At 30.7% G+C, this 22,328-nt stretch overlaps 2 protein-coding genes across 5 annotated transcripts in view; one reads left to right on the top strand and one right to left on the bottom strand.

Moving 5' to 3' along the window:
- Window position 1: 1 nt before the first annotated feature.
- On the bottom strand, window positions 2–8,056 carry Iyd (Iodotyrosine deiodinase). Of its 3 annotated transcripts, none has more exons than XM_072895765.1 (5): window positions 7,959–8,056; window positions 7,269–7,354; window positions 2,177–2,395; window positions 653–969; window positions 2–346 (listed from the first exon to the last, which is right to left on the bottom strand). In XM_072895765.1, the coding sequence occupies exons 1-5, from the start codon at window positions 7,994–7,996 to the stop codon at window positions 161–163; spliced, it is 846 nt and encodes a 281-aa protein (XP_072751866.1). In that variant the 5' UTR covers window positions 7,997–8,056; the 3' UTR covers window positions 2–160. The 3 variants fall into 3 exon arrangements, with proteins under 3 accessions (XP_072751866.1, XP_072751864.1, XP_072751865.1); XM_072895763.1 differs by lacking the exons at window positions 7,269–7,354; window positions 7,959–8,056 and adding exons at window positions 2,981–3,100; window positions 3,208–3,432 and having other exon boundaries at window positions 3–346; XM_072895764.1 differs by lacking the exons at window positions 7,269–7,354; window positions 7,959–8,056 and adding an exon at window positions 2,981–3,197 and having other exon boundaries at window positions 3–346.
- The window catches only part of LOC140667618 (ribosomal protein S6 kinase alpha-5), a 40,827-nt gene continuing 23,901 nt past the window's right edge, over window positions 5,403–22,328 (top strand). Inside the window, exons 1-2 of one of the 2 annotated variants that reach the window (XM_072895736.1) lie at window positions 15,779–16,366; window positions 17,267–18,381. In XM_072895736.1, the coding sequence (XP_072751837.1) occupies window positions 17,481–18,381 (901 nt within the window). In that variant the 5' untranslated portion in view covers window positions 15,779–16,366; window positions 17,267–17,480. Of the gene's footprint in view, window positions 6,097–15,778; window positions 16,367–17,266; window positions 18,382–22,328 lie in introns of those variants that run through there. The other variant, XM_072895737.1, reaches the window with a different exon arrangement.

Below are 22,328 nucleotides of genomic sequence, written 5' to 3' on the forward strand. Positions count from 1 at the left end.
GCATGTTTGAGTATATTTATTTCAGATAGTCCTTCTTTCGATCTGCCCATATAAATGATAGGAAAGTACATGAAACATATTCTCTCGATTATCTATTGTCAAATATTATGATAAGGTAGTGAGGCGTGTCACATGAATTTGTCTCGTCTTATTACTTCCATTAATCAATCTCGATTAAAATTTCGGATAGAGGTTTTCGTTGTAAATCAGGTACAGTGGCGTCTTTGGCTGGATATCCGACCGGCAAAAGTAACACGAGCTTTTCGTTCGCTGGACGTCCAAGAAGACTACGTAGAGCCGGTCCACAGTTTAATGGTGTTGATGTAAGAGTTACCAAACCGGCGTGCTATATTTAGAAACATTGTGCAAATAATTTAATTATGCCTTAACTGAAATGATCATGATTATTAATCGAGGAATCCGTCAAGTTTGCAAGAACTCTTTTCAAAGTATCTCAAAGTTACGTTAATTAAAATACATTTAATGATTAAAAATTTCAAGAATTTTCTTCGTGTTTTTAATATTTTGTGTTAATATTTTTTCGTAATTATAAAGTTACAGATTTTTTTATCATTTCATAAGTAGGATATTCTATCCTCCAGACAAAAGAGATTCATTCCGATCTCTCACAACTGGAAAATATTCAAATTACCTGTATAGCAGTAATGAGGATCCCGCACGCGATAGAAACGCTCATCTCGTGATAATAATGCACCTTCTTTTTTCCGTTTGGCAAAGAACCATAGGTCTGTTTGAACACGAGTATCAGGTACGGGGCGACGGTGAGATATTCCTTTATCCAATTGGTCCTCAATGGAGACAAGTCGGTCGTCCATTTTATGCCCATCCTTTTCTTGTAATTGATTTCTTCCTCTTGCTCCACGATAGTTCTGACTTTTGATTTCATAATCTGATTGGATATCACGACAAAGGTCCATGGTTCTGTGTGCGCGCCGCTGGGAGCAGTACCTAAATTGAAGAAGCACGTGCGAGACTTGGAGATAATGAGATGCGAATTAAGTGCAAGCTTTTATCTATTCTTAGTGCTCTCATTTTCGATGAATGGATCACTCAAAAAAATATTTTCCTAATGTAGATAGATTTCTAGATGCTTCAATTAAAATTTATCACTACTTTTTGTATCTGTTGGAATATTGTTTGTCACGTATAGAATTTATAGCAGCAATATTCCAGCAATACCTCTAGAAAATTTAGATCCCATTGTCAAATATTAATCACAAATATAATTGTCCTTGACAATAGGCCTTAAAGATGGGCATCGCAGACAAATTTTCTGTCTAAATTACACTAATAGTACAGGTATAAATACAGTCTCTGTCATTTAAATTGATTAAGTGCAAAATATATGCAGTATCGCAATATTTGTTAATAATTTATTTGTTTCAGTTAATTTTTTACACCTAGAAAATTTTTGTTCAAGTTACAAGATCATTTTTTGAGGAAATATAAAAACAATTTATGATCCATGGAATATACGAGCTACATTTAAAATTTTTAAAATAATTAAAAATTTTTAAACTCAAAATAAAAAATATAGATATTATAGTCTTCTCTAATCAATTTTTTATATTTATTTTATAACACATAGAACGCCAAATGTGTCTGCTTATGTCTACGCTCAAAAAAATATTTTGCTAATGTAGATAGATTTGTAGATGTCTCAATTAAAATTTATCGCTACTTTTTATATTTGTTAGAATATTGTTTGTCACGTGTATAGAATTTATAGCAGCAATATTCTAGCAATACTTCTAGAAAATTTAGATCCCATTGCCAAATATTAATCACAAATACAATTATCCTTGACAATAGGCATTACAGACAAATTTTCTGTCTAAATTACACTAATAGTATAGAAATAAATTCTGTCTCTGTCATTTAAATTGATTAAGCGTAAAAGATATGCAGCATCACAGTATTTGTTAATAATTTATCTGTTTCAGTTAATATTTTACACGTAGAAAATTTTTGTTCAAGTTGCAAGATCATTTTTTTGAGTGATATCAAGACTTGAGAGAGAAGGAGAAAATTCCTAAAAGTCTTATAAAACTATACTTTATTTTTTTCATTTACAAGTTTTGCATATATCTTGCGAGAAATACTTAATATATTTTTCGAGAGTAATATTATTTGAGACAGATATCACCTCAAGTACCTGCGGCCTTTATAATTTCATAAATAACTTCTTTTGCAACGGGATCCGCGCTGAAATATCTCAAGGTACGTCTCGCGGCTGCTATTTGATAAAATTCTGACGCCCGAGACAGCATTTCCTTTTCAGAAAGCCGGACATACTGATATGGTATGTGCTTGAGGTCCTTTGGTAAGGCAGGCTCTTCTTGGGCCTCTTCAAGCAACTTTTCGTCGTCTACCTCTTTAAGACAATATTTTACGCGAGATTTTATTAATAAATATAATTTGCATCATAGTATATGTAAAAATATCTTGATATCTTATATAATTCGCGTATATATGAGCTAGCGGAATAAAATAATGTAATAAAAAAAATTTGATACCAGTTTTTATGGATAATTATTTTTTGGCGAGTGTAAAATAATATTTTTATATGCCAAAAAATAATTATCGGTAGAGAGCGAAATATTTGAGATATTTATTTTATAAAATCACGAAAAACGAATAAGAATTATGTAAATTAATTATGACCGACGGAATGGGAGCTTTCAATCGTAAATTCTTGTCTGTTGATTAACTCACTGGAATTTAAGATGGCAATTACACACGCTTTTACAAAATGGATACTTATTAATTTTTAATTATATAACTATTAATTTTACATTATGTTGTCTTCCGTTGTTAATCTTTCTATTGTTTAACACTTTTAAACGAAGGTATCAACTAAAGCATTTTCATCCCACTTTCATTTTTCAAAATGAGGTAAATATGACTAGGTTCCGCTCAACGATTACATATGGTGTACAGGTATCCGCTGTGACATTACTTTCACTCGGATCTGTAGATTCATCAGACGCCGTGAATGCGCGTGTCCCACTTGGATGAGCGATTCTCTTATCTGGCCATCCGAAAAATTTGTTGAACAAAACGAATGAAATGACGGCAACTAATATATGATAAAAATATTTTGTAACAAAAGGTACATATTCGGAGAACATTTTATGCTCAAAGAGACAAAGAACCTTTCTCTCTCTCGCGCCGCTTTTTACTCACTACTGATCCGGATTGGAATGATTTTCACTCTCAACCGAGTCATCAAGGTCGTAGATATAAGATATAAGAGCGATATCATGAACATTCCAATAGCGTCGCGTATAGAAAAATTTTTTAGGCCTGTAATCTCTTACGCGTACATATATACTCAATCTTTTTAAATACTTCTCGCAACTCGTTAAAGAGGCGCGTAAAATTGATGTGTCAGTCGTTTTGAGTCATCAATAATCCATGAACTTTCTAATGAAACTATAAACGACTGATATTATATGCATTCAGTTGCACACGTGTCAAAATTTTTATATCTAAAACTTAAAATTTTACATACTCTACAGCTCTACATGTTCCAGCTTATCTCCATTTTTTTCGTATTTCAGAATGATATTAAACGATAGCATCGCGTGTGTTGTTTTGCACAGCTTACATTCAATATTGTGACGAAATTTTTATCATAGTTTTGTTATATGTGAAATAATTGATCAATAGAATTGATTTTAAAATAACTTCTTTATGTCTCTTAAATTAAAAAAAATTCTGAAGAGAAACAATCAGTTTAGAATATCAAAATAAAATATTTGAAAATGATAAATCCTTCCGAATTCTTAATTAATTATGTTAGTTATCTTAGGTCGATGATAATTATCTTGATACATTAGGATTATAAAATTACCTAAACACATTTTATTTGCATTTTAATTATTATTTATTTCCTCTTTGTTATGCCACCATATATGGTGACTGAGAAGGCAAGCGGAACTTTCCTAATCGATTCTCTCTCGGAAATTTCGGAATAACTTTACATTTTCGTTCTATACATTTACAAGTTACACACAACTTGGTTTAATAAAAAAACCGAAAAAAATGGAAAGAATCTAAATTAAATTTTCTCGTGTAAAGTATCATGAGATATATATACATTATACGTAGTGCACATTTGTTTTTGTATTGGCAATAAAACTTTCGCAGGAAAAAATTTCCAGGAAAAATAGTACTATACTAACAATAAGTATTTGAACTTAAATAAACTATTTTTTTTTGTATATAGTTTTTTGTACGATAACTCTTTCTTCTCTTTTGCTTGGTTCTATGGTGAAATTAATTAATTAATTTTTTAATTTATATACAAATTTACATATAAATTTTTATTCTCATTTTATGATAGGAATATAATGCAACGCGCCTCGTGTCGACCTTGATTATCAATAAGGAAAAATCGATACGCAGAATTAAGGAGAACGCAGTATACACAATCCCCCTTCCTTTCGATATAATATTATAGAAGATATTCCGGCTGTGTGTTTGTGTGTATCGTCTTCTCAATTCTCAATCGAAAGAAATAATACAATACTAAAAGCTGTCTCCGACACTTCGAGACTAGTTCGTGTGAGACATAAAAAAAAACAATGATAAGAAATTGTACAAGATTCTCCAGAGCAGGACTGTGATATCACGCACCCGACATAGGGAGATTTTATATATATATATATATATATTTAAAGAAAATAATTTCTTTAAATTTTTCTATAATTTTTATTTATATTAGAATTTGATATACATACGTCCTTTAACGAATCTTTTCACCAATGTTATCGATTACGATATTAAATATTTAATACAGAATACTATATTTAGCTCGAAACATGGCTGGCCATTTTCGCATGAGCCACGACCAAATTTCATAATTATTACGTATTAAATATTAAAACAACGCTAATTAGAATCGATTCGTTTGCATTTAACTACAATTAAATACAGTTAAATAGTCTCTCTGTTTTTTTTTTTTTCGATTCAATCTTTATAAAAAAAGGAATAGACAATCAAATTGAACGCAATATTTATCAAAAAATATAATATACAGAGACGCGCCTCAAAGTTTTGATACCAAACGGTATACTGTCACTTTACAAGCATTTTATCAGCCGGTTGTTTTTCTATGCACACACGTTACATTTATTACTCGCAGCGAAAACTTCTCACCACGAAGTTCGCGTACAGATTCCTTCCTCAAGACGGTCGAGGAAATGATTCATCGATCGTGCCTGTGAATCGCGCGATACAGACCTGAGCGATCAGCGCGCGCAGCGACACTGAGTTGGGAGAGGGAAGCGCGCGGCGGTCAATGAGTGGGAGAGGGGGGAGGGAGGAGGAGGAGGAGGAGGAGGAAAGGGGAGGACGTGCCGTTCGGAGAATCAGAGAGCACGGAGCACGCAGAGCGCAGTAGCGAGAGCGTGCACGAGCGATACGGACGCGTCCGTCGAGACGCGGTGATATGTGCGGGCGTGTATACGCGACCGATCATGTGAAAATCGCGCGGCGCGACAGCCGACGTTACGTGTCACGATCTACACGGGGGATCGCGAAATTACTGTCATATAAACGAGCGTGGGTTTATAGATCCGCGGATTTCGATATAAAGCTCCGCTCGCAGCGCCTGCACCTTCTGTACTCGCGTGAAGCGTGAATCGCTGCTTCTCCTACGCCGTTATTAACGTGTACTCTCTTATAGCACGTACACACATATACACACACACACACACACAGATATATGTGTATGTACGTGTATTCGCACGGACACACGTAGTAGTACACGAGAGTGCGCGAGAGACATTTGCTCGGTACGCGAATGGGCGTACCATCGTGTTACCGCAAAATACGTCTCGATTGAGGGTACCGAGGAGTTGGTTACCGGTACGATAGTGTGCGCGACGTCCAGCGGGAACGGCGATAACGGTGACAAGTGCGTCGTGAACGGGACAGAGACAGATAGAGTGACGGAGGGAATGGAGAACGCCATGCAGCCGCCGCTTCTACCGCCACCCCCACCGCCCGCTTTCGACATGCCTGAGAGCAGCAACACGGAGCAGACGGTCACCCACGAGTTGACATTCGGTACGTCTAATCTGTCACTCTGATATTTTCGAGATTCTAGATTATGTATTATCGCGGGGTATTATTGATCGAAATGGTTTCGATATATATATATATATATATATATATATATATATATATATATATATGTATGTATATGTATGAGTTCGTGATAAAATATCGTGAGATTTTCTTTGACACGCGAAAATTCATTTCTACATTTCAGGGACGATTGGCGTGTCGGAAATTGAGCTCGTCGAAATTATGATGATGCTCGATTTTCGACATAAATTTATGTTATTCATGCGACCTTATCACTCTTCGATATCGCAGTCCACTTGGACGTTACTTACGCACATACCTCTATGTACAACGCATTTTGAAAATATATTACGCAACTCGTAGACACGCGCTGGCATTGTATTTTTACTTTTGTAGAGAGTAGAGTTATTATAGAGAGATTATGCGTAAAATATCAAATGTCAGTGTCTTATATATAGTGTTTAAACTAACAGCAGCGCCATCAATATTGCGTCGCTGACACGCGACGCGATATGGTATAAAATTACCTTATGATTTGGCGAAGAGAGAGAGAAAGAGAGAGAGATTCCGCATCAATTTGTGTCTATGCTGTTCAAGAAAATCGTTTAGATATACTTTAAAAAATTCTCGTTGTTTTTCCCGCTGACATTAGACTCGTGTACTTATATACGTGTCATTCTCTGCTGCGTAAAACGACTCTTTTTTCTCTCTCTCTCTCTCTCTCTCTCTCTATATATATATATATATATATATATATATATATATATATATATATATATATATATATATATATATATTTAGTAACCAATATATAAGCGTAATTTTACAGTCATTTTAACTGCGGGGCGGAGGAGGTTTGTCGCGTAAATACACTGTTGTCGTCAGTTTTTTTTTTTTTTTTTTTTTTTTTGTCTTTCTCACATCTCATAAAGAAATGTGTTTGATCTGTAAGCGAAATTCCTGAGGAATTATGTCTATTCCTTTATATCTCTCTAATACCTATCCCAATCTTATGTTGCTCACTGATTGTGAGCTTATTAAATTGCTCTATTTCTCATGTTTCTTAGATATTTATAACGTGAGAAATATGTAAACACATATGTATATAAATAAGATATTCTTATTGACGGGAAACTATCAAAGTTACTAACGTGCATTGTCAATATTTATCAACGTCGAAGGTTGAAAGATGTATGCGTTGTTTTCCTTGATATTTCTTGATAAAATACAGCCATCTCTGCAAAGTGTACACTTAATTTTCCAGAAATTTCGATAAATAATAATTAATAAACTCTTTCCAAACTAATTTTAGAATTTTTTCTAGCGAATTCGCGAGAGTTCTATGAAAAAGTACTCGTATAAATTTTGATTAAATTAAAAAGATTACGATGAATTTTTGTATAGCTTAAACGTAAAACTATAAGCATTTATATCCTTGAATTTCTATTTTTTCTAGTTAATTGACAGAACCTTTTTTTTTTAGAAATACATTAAAAAGACAAAATTTGTCTATCGATTATATCGCAAATTTGAAAATGGAATTTACTAAGAGGTCATTCTGTCCTAAATCTATCACAGGAAAATGTTATTTATCTTTTTGAATTTCAGTGTTTTGAAAATGAAATCACTAGCTCTCCAAGCTAAGTAATTAACAAAATATTAAAGGAAACATGCTTTTATTTATTTATTGTTAAGAGATAAAAGAAAGCTTTCAATCACTATTAACTATTCTTTAAAGAATAGAAATTTTTATCACGTATTTCTGCAGAATGTGAGCTAATAATAACCAATCCTCGCATTCCAAATGTATTTACAAACTGATAAACTCCTATAGAACTTACCTATATAGTAAAATTTCACTATTTTCAAAGAAGGACATATGTATTGAATTTTTAACTTTTTAAATACTTTTTAATTACGTTTTAGATACTTTTAAACTATGTTTTAAATGCTTTTTAATTACTTTTTAATTACTTTTAAATATGTTTATAAGTACTTTATTTCAAATATGATACTCTAAAAAGAGAAAGTAGAAAAAATATATATAAACGAAATATAAATGATATTTTTTTATATTTTAAAAGATACGCAAAATATTTCTATATTTTTCTACTGCACACTGGTTATAAATGTGTTTTAATAATTTATTTTTTTTCTTTTTTTTGTTATTGTAGAATTTACAAATACGTTCAAATGAAAGTTCCGCTTGTAGTTATTTATAATAACAACAACTTTGTTTATTCAAATCATAAAATATAATAATTTGAAAAATAATCGTAATCCAGTTTTGATACCTAAGAAGACTCGCTGACATATCTTAATTTTAAAAATTTTATCTGCAGTGATTCTTCTTTTATTTATAATTGTATTGTTTAATAATTGTGATAATTTGTATATTTTTAAATGATTAAATAATTTAAAAATTATAAGTTATTAAAGTCGCTAGTATTTGATTATAAACAACGGGTTAATTAAAAACGACCTGACTAGCCAAAATTATTCAATTTATTTACACGACGTTTCGACCATATGGTTGTGGTCCTTTTCAAGTGTAACTATAAAGAAAATAAATAAATAACGGATCAAACATTGATATATGGATACAATTTTTACCAGATTTTAGCCAAACAATACAACATAAAGGCGTCATAAAACTAGTCTACTCACACGTAAATTAAGAAAGAGATGAAAAAATCCAATGGGGCATGTTTAAAGGTAGAACATAATGATGGAATAATTAAATATGTCACTTAGTTAAAAACAATGGTTATTAATTTTTAGATGAACACAAACAAGGAGACACGTCATGTCAGCATGAGTTTTTTGAACAAAACTGTGAATATTTAAAAAGAAAAACAGTTCAAACGACCTTTATAATTTTGTCATAAATATTATTTAAATTTTCAGTATCTCTTTGTAGATTAATCGTGGAGTTAAATTTCTTAATAAAAAACATTTCAGCTATTTCTCTTTTCTTAATAAATTTTTCATTGTGTAAAATAACCGGATCATCCCACTCAAAATCATGCCCAAATTCAACTCTGTGTTTGCTAACGACTGATTGATTGGTAGGATGTAATTTTATATTGTTAAGATGTTCTCTAATACGTGTGCGTATATGTCGCTTTGTTTGGCCAATGTAAAGCGCATCGCAATCCTTACACTGTAATTTATAAACCACATCAGTTCTAAAGTCAGTATGTAATCTGTCTTTACCACGCTTAATCAATGTATTAAGTTTATTAGTTATAGTCATAACGACGTTCAAACCAGCGTCACAAACAATACGACGTAAACAAAAGCTAAATTCATTAACATAAGGAATTGAAACATAAGGTCTGCCTCTTTGTAATTCCTTCCCCCGGGGTTCAAATTCCAAATTGTTGCGATTTTTTAAAAAATTGACCCTCTTTTTGATGTGTCGTCCAATAAGGTTGTCAGGGAAACAATTATTACGCAAAGTTTTATAAACGATACACAAATTCTCATTATGGAACCTAGTATCAGAGAGCAACAATGCATGATCAACAAGACTATAAATCGTATTAATTTTATATTTCATGGGGTGATTCGAATAAAAGTTGATATATCTTCCCGACCAAGTGGGTTTCCTGTACCAATTAGTTATGAGTCCATTGTCAGCACGTAAAACAGTAGTATTTAAGAAGCTAATGGACTTATTCTGTTCAATCTCAAACGTTTGCTCGTAATTCTAATTCTAATCAAATTTGCTCGTAAAACTGTCCATTGAAACTAAAACTTGTCGAATCTAAAATCAATTCCACAACATGCACAAATTGAGCAAGGCTAAAGTTAGTAGCAGAACTGATGCTATTCCATCGCTTTTCAATGGCGGTCAGAACCAATTCTTTGGGGATATTAGTAAATAACGAGCTAACATCCAATGATATCATTACTTGAAATTTTCGGAAGCCCCATGGGCTCTCCTTTATCTCCGATATTAGCGGACATTGTTATGGATGATTTAGAGTCTCATTGTCTAAATTTGTTAAGTTTTAAAGTCCCAATTTACTATAGATATGTGGACGACATATTTGCAATAATTCCACGCACATGCATTGATGAGATGTTAGATACCTTTAATAATTTTCACCCTCGTTTAAAATTTACGTTTGAGATTGAACAGAATAAGTCCATTAGCTTCTTAAATACTACTGTTTTACGTGCTGACAATGGACTCATAACTAATTGGTACAGGAAACCCACTTGGTCGGGAAGATATATCAACTTTTATTCGAATCACCCCATGAAATATAAAATTAATACGATTTATAGTCTTGTTGATCATGCATTGTTGCTCTCTGATACTAGGTTCCATAATGAGAATTTGTGTATCGTTTATAAAACTTTGCGTAATAATTGTTTCCCTGACAACCTTATTGGACGACACATCAAAAAGAGGGTCAATTTTTTAAAAAATCGCAACAATTTGGAATTTGAACCCCGGGGGAAGGAATTACAAAGAGGCAGACCTTATGTTTCAATTCCTTATGTTAATGAATTTAGCTTTTGTTTACGTCGTATTGTTTGTGACGCTGGTTTGAACGTCGTTATGACTATAACTAATAAACTTAATACATTGATTAAGCGTGGTAAAGACAGATTACATACTGACTTTAGAACTGATGTGGTTTATAAATTACAGTGTAAGGATTGCGATGCGCTTTACATTGGCCAAACAAAGCGACATATACGCACACGTATTAGAGAACATCTTAACAATATAAAATTACATCCTACCAATCAATCAGTCGTTAGCAAACACAGAGTTGAATTTGGGCATGATTTTGAGTGGGATGATCCGGTTATTTTACACAATGAAAAATTTATTAAGAAAAGAGAAATAGCTGAAATGTTTTTTATTAAGAAATTTAACTCCACGATTAATCTACAAAGAGATACTGAAAATTTAAATAATATTTATGACAAAATTATAAAGGTCGTTTGAACTGTTTTTCTTTTTAAATATTCACAGTTTTGTTCAAAAAACTCATGCTGACATGACGTGTCTCCTTGTTTGTGTTCATCTAAAAATTAATAACCATTGTTTTTAACTAAGTGACATATTTAATTATTCCATCATTATGTTCTACCTTTAAACATGCCCCATTGGATTTTTTCATCTCTTTCTTAATTTACGTGTGAGTAGACTAGTTTTATGACGCCTTTATGTTGTATTGTTTGGCTAAAATCTGGTAAAAATTGTATCCATATATCAATGTTTGATCCGTTATTTATTTATTTTCTTTATAGTTACACTTGAAAAGGACCACAACCATATGGTCGAAACGTCGTGTAAATAAATTGAATAATTTTGGCTAGTCAGGTCGTTTTTAATTAACCCGTTGTTTTTAAATAATTTAAATAATTTGTCAAAAATGAAATTTTTTCTCGTATATGTATAATTTTTTTCAATTTGTAAAATATCTCAAATCTACTTGCACTATGTTGAATAATGAGTTTCTTATTGTTTTTAATTACACAGTTTAAAAATTATAGTATTTTTAACAAATGGTTGCACGCGAAAATAAAACTTTCAATTTTAAATTTGTTTGCGCTGTATTTTGTCATTTTTTATAACTGTTTTTTGTGATTTTTCTTTTGTTTGTAAATATACTGTTTAGTTTAAATCATAAACTAAATTGAGTTTATTAAATTCTTGTATGCTTTATATTCTGAAACGGAACAAATATCATTTATATTATTATACTTCAAATTATTAAATATCATTTATTTATACTGTACCTATATCATTTTTCTTTCTTTTCTTTTAATTATAATGTATTAATATTATTTCAAAAGCATGTAAAAATGCAAGAAAACAACAGTTATGGATAAACCGAATATAAATATAGTTGATGATTTAGATGAATCTACCGTTACCGGTCTACTGTTACTATGCAACTCGGTACATTAAGTATATAAGTTATTCAAGCCAAATTATAAATACATAATAATAAATTATATGTAAATTATATAGCAAAATAATTTGCTAATTTTTTGGTATCTTTTACTTTCAAAAATAATTTTGTTGCTTAAAATGTTACGAAAGGCTAAAGTTTAAGACCGAGCTACCGAGTCATTGTAAAATATACATAAATCGAAGTAAAAAATTAGCAAATTAGTTTGATAGCTAATTTATTATATTTTGATAATTTAATATCCCTCAATACATTCTGAAAGTTAAATATTTGTAAAAAATTTTATAAATTTTTGTCTAAAGTTATATAAAAAATGAACTTTATTCTATTCTTCTCTTTATTCTATTGTCTTTATTTTCTCTTTTTTCACAATAGCAGTTTCAAAAGCTCCTTTTATTTCTTTTATTACATATCTGTTTATTGTTAACTTTTGTTTATCTAGTTTTTTACATCTGGTTTTCTGTCGTGCATGTATTCGCACTAAATCGAGTTAAATTCTTGGAATGTTCGTCGGGCTATCTATTCTGACAAAGTGCAGCAGAGTGTCTATCCCTAGAAAAGCTTTAGTAACTGTTTCTTTGTGTGAGTGAAAATAAATAGAAAGGTCACCTAAGAATAAAATTTTGTAAATGTAGTTTTACAAAACTACATCTAAAAATTTCTTATTTTATCTGCAATATGGGATAAAAATATCAATAATTAGAAGGGCTCTTAGAAATTATGACAAGATAGTTAATAAAACAGGAAAATAAGAGCCAAGCTCTGTACGTAGTGAGATTTTTGAACAAAAAAGATTTTATTTTAATTTAAATTAAAAGCTCATAGAAATTAAAAACCAATAGTGAATAAAAATATTTCAAAGATCAGGTTAAGTTATTTTCAGAATTTTTTTTACAATAAAATTTGAAATAAATATTTTATAGAATAGTTAAATAAACTACGATTCTCGCACTATCGATATTATAACATTTAATGAATCGTGATGCGGTGCCAATGATTAAGGCTCAAGATATCTCAATGATTTGGCGGTCGTAAATAATAATTTATTTAAGAACAGACGTATTGTTATTTGTTAAAATATAAACAAACTGGTTACATTTTGCTATATTGGGCATCGTTCTTTTCGCCATTTCCGCTCTTTAGACTTTTTAAAATACTTTTTATTGGAAATTTAATTTCCCATATAAATATTATTGATTAAGTAGCTTTCTCTTAAGAGTATAAAAGTGTTATAAATACTTTCAGCGTAATGCGATTGTTTTCGTTATACTGAAACTCGAATATTTTTAAAATTATTCTTGCCTTTGACATATTATAAATTTGTTCTGTGTACTTCATCAGTTTGAGAGAAATCGCTTTCTCTCAAAGTCAGGAATCAGTGTTGGTTTTGTTTTTAGCTTATAATTTTTTTCGATGAAAAAGATCTATTCTCTATTATTTATAATTCATCTCTGCCTACAATCGCAACATCGTTTTTGCTAAATTTTAGTACCTCATTTTCAAAAATTAAAAAATTTTATCAACAATTCCATTTGCGCCTGCAATAGTTTCTGATAGGTTTTAAAAAAATTCCGTCAATTTATTTAAAAAAATTATACTCGAAAAAAATAAAAGTTTTAACTTTTCACAGTACATTATTAAAAAGAAAAAAGTTATTTAAACTATAGAATTTTATAGTTTTTAAAGAATTTTATAGTTTTTAATAGGTTTTAACAATAGTTTTGGCCTTTAAACATTTTTAAACAATTTTCTAATTTTAACGCTGGCTTTGCATTTTCGGACGCGAGAACTATGTAAGCTATTTTTATTGTATTTTCGACTGTTCCCGCATAGTTCCCATTGTTTTGATTTTAACAATAGTTTCGTCTTTTTTAAACATTTTTTCAATTCTATTTGGTTAGGCAAATATTTAAGCAGCAGAAGATAAGATTGAAAGAACCAGGTAAACAAAGAAACTAAAAATAATGGATATATGTTATAAAAGAGAAAGTTTTTGAAACGATTATTGTCTGATTGTGAGATGAAGAATAGAAAAGCTCATACCTTTTGTATAACTTTAGAAAAGAAAAATCTCCATAAAATACAATTTTTCAAAATGTTTCACTTTCGGATGAATGTATCGTTTGATCATTAACGATGGAATTCATTTAGATCCGAATTAATCGTAGCCTTTTTTCTTATCTTTGTATTCAGACGAGATGATAAAAGGACGAGATGCTAATAAATAACAAGAGAAAATGAATAAAAAAGAATAAGAAAGGATGATTTTTTGTGCAAAAGCTTGAATACTACCAGATGTTGGCTAAATAATACAAGTTCATTCAGATTAAGATATTCGCTTGTTTAAAACATTATAAAAATAATTTAACATAAAATCATAAAAAAAAAAGCTAAATCAAATGCTCATAATGAGATAATGCTGTAATTACACAACACTATAATAAAAATACATTATTTTTCTGTCAATAAAATAAAGCGGTTTAAAATAACTCAAGTTATAAAGCTATGTAAAGTATATGTAATATCACTATTATTTTATTTTTTTAACAAAAAATGTTCTAACTTTTGATATATATTCTGATATTATGTAGCTGAATTATGTTATTTATTAATGAAGCATTATACGCTTAATACGAATAATCTAACAAGAATCACAGAAAATTTTGAAATTATTCGAACAAGTCGAAAATATATGTTGAAGGGAGATTCTATACTATCGTTGAATACCAATCCCATGAAATATTTACAAGAGGTCAAGGGGAAGGCATTTGAGCATGACTATGGTTTCTGAAAACCTTTATCTTTACTCCCGTGCATTTGAGCACTGAAGCGAAGCACATGATCTACTTGTAAATCTTTAACGTGAATTAGGGTCTTGCAGTCAGTTATCGAGTAATTTGTAAAATTTACGTTTCGGCAATCACATTTTTTTTTAAATTAAAATATTTTTTCTTTAAGAATTTGTTATATATTGTATATAACTGTGTTTTATTTATTAGGCGCGCGTAAAAATTTAAGTTAATTATAATATCTAATTATAATATGTGTCTTATTTCAATATTTATTATTTAATAAATATTATTAAAATAATTCAAATGGATACTCTATCTTTCACTCTTTCGTAAAATTATATTGTAAAACACTATTGCTTTATATCTTTTTTGCATCAATTGCTCATATTTTTTCCTGTATTTTATTTTCCATTTGGCAGTTTGGATTAGTTGGTAAATTTTTGAAAGGAATTTTCAGAGCGAGAGGCAAAACTCAGCAAAAAGATCGTTTCGATTATCAGAATATTCTTAATGTTTTCAAAATAAAGATTATTTTATTGTTTGAATAGACAATTTTTACGTGTCGTAAACTATACGTGAATGTTCTCAAGTCAATATTTTTGCTCAGAAAAATATGTTAAATGTAATATATTCTGCAAAGTGTCGCTACGTTGCTATCTTTAAAAGAATATTATACCAACTTCCTTACAGTATAATATATAATTATATAATTTTCGTGATTCCGTTTTTTTCTAATTTTGAAAATCGAATTTTTTGAGAAAACATCTCAGTTATCTCTTGAAAGACATTGCGATTTTAAATACTTTTCTTCTCTGAAAATTTGTTTTATTTTAATACTTTATATCATAATTGTTGCTGCGCTTTGACGTATGTCTTTGATACTGGTTATATTAAATTAAAATTTTGAAATTTTTTTAAATCTTTATATTTTGCTATAATGATATATTACATGACGTAATATAATATAATATAATCTAATTTTTTCAATTCATTAGATCAACTACAAGCGAAGTTATCATGCAGATAGCAAAAGTTCATCAACCTTGCGTATATTTATCGGCATAATTGCGCCAATATTTCGTCATTATATAATATCTAATATATTATATGCTATTTTTCGGAAAAGATCTCTCTTTTTCTTTCTCGTATATAAATGGAATTATAGTTGTATTATGTAACCGCGGGAGCAACGTGGCACTAGCACCGTCACTGAGAAAAGCTTTTCGCATCAGCTGTTAGTACTCGAGTGGTAGCGGGGAAACGTAGTGGGGTGGGGGAAGACACATAGTAGTGTGCGTAGGGTTCCATTGCTTACCTTCTTTCAGTTTACGACAGTCACCGACGATTCTTCACGAAGTAAGTGTCGTGCGTGGTCTTGTGTCTTGTTCGCTTTGAGATTGTCATTCTTATTAATATGTGACATAAGTATCGAGTAGTGTTATGAATTCTTCGCGTATGGTACTCGAAGTGAAGTGAAGTGTAAAGCTTCGTTTGGAAACCACTGACCGATAATCGGTAGGTATCCAGGTTCGATTTCATTTGGTCCTTATCTGCCATATGCCTCTTAAGAGATTGGAAAAAGATCGATATCTTGCGGAGAGATGGAAAAATTTAGACGATCCACTTAAAAAATTAACACTTTCACTTCGAAGCTAGCGGTTGCTGTATTGCTTTGGACCTTTATCAAGTTCTCTTTGGTGAGCCTCCTATAGGCAGCTTCCATTAATTTCATAAACAACTTTATAGCTTATTGAGAGGATTCGTCTCGTAGGGAAGTGTTTATTTCCACGAAAATATCACAAACACTTGTCTCAGAGTCCCTGATTTCTTCGATTTTCATATTCATCTTCTACGACTTCCATCATTTCAATCATCTCCGCAACATTGAAGTTGTGACGACGATTTAATTTTCAACTATCGGCTATATATTCGGTATAAATTCCTATAATCAAGATTATTAGAAATATAAATATAGAAGAATAATGTTTTCTATGATTTGAAGCTTTCGCTTGTATTTTCGCGATTTTACAATGGTACATATAGTATAGGTTTTTTATTGGATTTTTTTTTATCTTATTCAGAACACAGTACTATATATAACTTTCAGTGTATTTTACAATTCTTCTATTTGCGACCTTGTTTCTTGAATTTTCTTGACTAGTCTTTTTAAACATTCAAACGTTATTAAGGTAAAACGTTTTTTACTTTGTAAACTCTGTTTGCTGTTCATCTCTTAAGAGGTATATATAGGACGACGGTCGAACGGGATCGAAGAAACTTGCCAATTATCAATCAGCCATTTTTACACCGAGCTACGCATTATCCTCTCTCGATATGACACGATCGAGATAATAGTTCGCAAGTTTCTTGGACGTTAAATTTTTTTTTTTAATGTCATTAATTGCCCTATAACAGCGACAGCAGTGACAAGGTCGACTTATGTCGATCGTTGGACTATCGTCTCCCGCTTCTTGTCCCTTGTCTTCTCTTTCTCACTTTCATTTCCGCTGACATTGTACGCGCCACGACAGTGACGTACACGACGAATATTGGTCCCATATAAAATTGAAGAATAAAGGAAGAGAGAAGCACCGTGAAGAGTAAGGGATTTCAGTGTGATTGCTACGTGATGGATGTAAAATCAGAAGTATGGTGGAAAATCTATATGATAGAAAAAGCCATGAGGGACGGAAAATCCTGGATCGATCATCGTTGTACAATGTACGAAGAAAACATCGTGATGAATGAGGTCGATTATTACACGAAGGATAAAAAACAGGACGTTGCAAAGAGTGGAGACTCTCAAATTGATCAGTGCGCGATGGTTGCAGAAAAAAATGTAAGGACCGAAAAGCCCAAGGACGTTATACTGGATGAAAATCGAGCGATCTCCGAGCTTAATTTAAGCCCGATGAAGAAAAAGGAGAGCGATTATTTTGAACATAATAATCGCGAGAAGATGATCAGCAAAATAATTAAGAGATACGCCAACCAGTATGACAATATTCTCACTAGCAGACATAATATTAGCTCCGAAAGCAGTGAGTTAATCATTGATGAGGAGGCAGGTCTTTCAGAACAAGGGAATAGTGAGCAAGGTTTTTCCTCCAACTCGACGGATAGTGGGCAAGGTTTTTCCTCCAACTCGACGGAGATCATAAATAGTAAATTCGACGACAGACATTCCGAAAGAGGTCGAAATTCAGTCTTTGCAAATAATCTCAACGCTATTCTCAGTATTGGAAGCAGTGTTAGCACCGAAAATAACGATTTAATTATTGACGAAGAGGCGGATCTCTCAAATCAGGAGGACAGTGGGCAAAGCTTCTCTACTTCCTCCTGCTCTGAGGACCTAAACAGAAATCTCAACAATAGATATTCCGAAAGAAATCAAAATTCATTCTTCGTAGACGATCTCGATGTCATGGCAACGATTGAAATTGGTGAATCTGTAGAAGATGATTACGTGCAAATGGAATGTGAAACGGATCCTTTCAGCAATAGTAGCGAGGAGAACATATATGATAAAGGTAACAATTAAATGTCACATTTAATCCATCAAATAGAAATTCACATTCTCTTTTATATTCTCTTTTATAAAGCGCGCCTCTCCTTGCAAATCATTTACACCTTTGTTAAAAACAGATTTGGGCGAGCATTACATATGTATATTGTAGAAGGGGGGTCTCTCCTGTGTATGAGGATAACCGGATATGACGCGATGGGCATTAGTTTTTGAGAAAATTAAATTAAAATAAAATTAAAATTAACATAATGAGAAGAGAGTCCAAACAAGTTTCGAGTGATTAACGTTTATATAATTTTTTTTTTTTTTTTTTTTTTTTATTATGGCTCATTAATTTAATTTTGGAAGAATGGTTCCCTTATTAATAATAAGAGGAAGCTATGAAAATGAATGAATATTTAATATTATTTTGAATATATTGGCGGCCACCAACACTGCAACGTTGTCGCATGACATTCAACGATGATGGGATTTCAACAGGTCGCAAATGAGACTAAATGCAGCTGATGCTAAACTTTAGGTTTCTTAAAACCATTAGGAGGTATCGATCTGACTACTTAACTGCACTTGCAGTGCGATATAAGTAAAGTTAATTTAATTAAGACACGATTCAGTTCCCTAAAGGAACATAAATGTGTGTGTGTATGTGTGTGTGTGTGTGTGTGTGTGTGTGAAAAGTTTCTATGTTTATTTTTTTTACATGGGTTAAATTTTTTATTTAGCTTGAAATTTTTAAGTTAGAGATTTTAAAGTGCACTCGGTTTCGGATTGTTGGAATAATTATATTTTAAATTTTTGTGTTTGAACCTGGTTGGCAGAAAAATTAAAATATTTTTTTTTTTTTTTTTTTTCAAACGATATTACCCGATATAATTAGGACTAATTAAATTAAGGATCCATTAAACCCTCGTATCTTATCTCTTCTTTAATATAATTCAATATAATTAATTAAGCCTGCCAAAATAAGTGTAAATCATATAAATAAACTGTTACAAAATTAATTAACAAACTGATAAAATAAGTAAAAATTTGGTTAGAAAATTATGTAAAGTATTTGATTAAAATTTTTGTTTTTTAATATAATCTCTAATTCGTCTGTTGAAAACTTATTCAGATTTAAATTTAACATTATTTTATTCACAGATTTTTTGATGGCTCAATGTCATATTAACTCTTCAAAACAAACATGCGTGAATCGACACGACGCTATAACGTGCGGATTTCGGATCTTGTGTTCCGCGCTATATTATCCTTTATACTCTTTTATAGACTGTACGTGTTTGTCTTGAAAAGAGAGATTATATTTTGAACAGCTTCGTCAATGTCCTTGTGTTGACTCAGACTGCGCTGAATGTGGCGGACGCTTTCTCAAAACACGACGCCGTAGCGGACGTTATAATTTTTCATCGTCGTATTCTCATTGATAGTTCGCGGATATTCATTCTCATATAGAGTGATTAACACTTGTTATATTTTTATAATTTAAATATGTACTTAATAAGAAAATTAAAAGCTCAGTTATTTTTACAAAGGGAAAAAGGTTTGATATCAAAACACGCACTTGTCATTTTTCTAATTATTCTTTAACAAATCTGTTGTTCTCTAAAAATTTTGATAGTTCTATTCTAGGCATTTTACACGTGTCTTTATAACGAAAGAGTTAATATTAAACGGTGGAAAAGTAGAGGGAAGATCTTAATCACTTTCTCCTGGTATATACAACGAGACACGGTTTGAAACGTGCAGGTTTTGCGCACTTTCGAAAGCGTCCATATTATATTCTTCAGTTATTCTTCAATCGAAAGAAGCTTGTTTTAAATTTCTGCGAACCCGACGTAATTTTTTAGTAAAATATTACATTCGCGCTTTATAAATGTTCTCGAGAATTATTTTCTTATTCTCTGGCCAATTTAAAATCACTTTTTCTCTTGCGAAAACAACAGCAAGATCATTTTTTGAAAGTTTTCAATTTTTTCCATCATATATCATGACTGAGCTTTAACTTAAAATGTTAAAATAAATTGTACCTGAAATTAACTCAAAAATATAATTTTGTTCATCTTTCAACTTTGAAATTTAATTTAAAAACAGCTCTTCTTTTTCTATAGTTTATAACTAAAAAATTATATTAATATTAATATTTTTGTAAAGGAAAACTCTTGTCCTCAAATTGGTCACAGACTTTTTTTTATTATAAAAGAATAATTTGAAAACACGCTGTATATAAGTCGCAAGGAATAATATCATATGTTAATTAGAAGAAATATCTTGTTTTGTATTCTCTATTATTTACGCAAAGCAGGGTCTATACAGAACGAAATCTTGACTAACAATGAATTACCAAGATAAGGAGCTGTTTTTTCACCTAAACAAGTTAATCGAACACACAAAAAGGTATAGTTTATTCCTATTCATGCGTTTGTTTCCATTGAATAACCGTTATCATCTAGCAAACATAGGATATTTAAAATTAAATTATTGTTGAGTATTGAAAGTCCACGCAAAAAAGTTTGGAATTTAAGTATAAATGGCATCGTAACATTTTTTATAGTCTCTTTCTCCCTATTATTTTTCAAAGCTAAGCCACTTACCTATATATGATGCTTTATATATGTGTGTGTATGAGAAACATACTTACTACTATTATATAAACATTGGATTGCTTGCAATTGAAAAAAAGAAAAGTTATATGAAAAGTAAGTTTTACACTTGATATTTTTTTTCTTTTATAATTTATTTTTCAATAATTTTTCCATTCCTTCTTATCGAAAATTTTAATTTTTATAATTTATTGAAATTTTATTGCCACACAACGAATAGACTAAAATATATTCTTGGTTATATCAGAAGCGCTTGTATTTAGCATAAACACATGAAATTAAAGGGAATACAATCTATATACAGACTTTTTACAACGCAAACATGTTGGGGGATGAAACAATCATATTAAAGCCGCATTTTTCAAAATCTCATAAAACTTTGACGCAATAGCTATTTGCATATTTGGAATTTGTACGAGCTGTTTGATACTGCTATCATAAAGTAATTACAATTTAAAATGCTCGTTTATACAGAAATCATCTCACGAATGATACACATATAGTTAACAGGGATAGCTGCTTCGGTATTTAAACACTTCATCAATGATTTTTTAATTAAATAGAAATAAAAACTAAAGATTTTGACAAAGCGAAAAAAAATTTTATTTTATTTGTATTACTGTTTATTTTAATAACATTTTTTAATATATTTGTAAGTTTAAGTACATTTAATGTTGAGATCGTAAAAAAAAAAAAAAAAATAAATTTAAATAAATTGAAAATAAATTTTGACATCTTATTAAATATTGTATTTTTTTAATAAAGGAATATTTGTATTTGATTAAGAACAAATTTTTCTGAATTGGTCATAAATTCACAAGGAACGCGGTATATTTGACGTACATACATACATATCTACACGTGTCTGCTTGTGCGTGTCTATAAAAAGAGTTCTTGAACATAAAAAAATGCGCACGGTATATGAAATGACCTGAGATTGAGCACGTGGTTGCAACAAACGATAGGCATATGTGATTGGATAGCTGTATAAACAAGTTTTAATGAACGGATAAAGATGCTAAAATCTACACGTGGATGTCCGAACAAAAGTAACGCGAAATGAATCGTTAATAAATTTATACTTTATACGAGAAATATATATGAGTTACTGTGTACAAAAGATTCATATAACTCTTATAAATAATATATAAGGCAAGGCTATTTGGAAATGAAACGACTAACTTCTATTTTAGTGCAGCCATATTCTTTTATTATTTTTACTTGGGTACATATTTTCATTTGACCGAATATATTATTTTTATTTGAATATATTTTTCTATATATTTTTTTGTGCTGTTTGTACTGGTCACGTCGTTTGTGTTACTAATAATGAACTGATTAACTTTGCAAT

Source organism: Anoplolepis gracilipes, chromosome 7 (genome assembly GCF_047496725.1).
Source record: "Anoplolepis gracilipes chromosome 7, ASM4749672v1, whole genome shotgun sequence".
Classification (NCBI taxonomy): domain Eukaryota; kingdom Metazoa; phylum Arthropoda; class Insecta; order Hymenoptera; family Formicidae; genus Anoplolepis; species Anoplolepis gracilipes.

Coding starts and splice junctions, on each gene's coding strand:
- Iyd (XM_072895763.1), bottom strand. CDS start 3,292: ATGTTCATGATATCGCTCTTATATCTTATATCTACGACCTTGATGACT. Junction 3,101..3,207: donor CATTCCAATCCGGATCAGTA/GTGAGTAAAAAG, acceptor ATCATATATTAG/TTGCCGTCATTTCATTCGTT. Junction 2,396..2,980: donor ATCTACAGATCCGAGTGAAA/GTAATGTCACAG, acceptor ATTGTCTTAAAG/AGGTAGACGACGAAAAGTTG.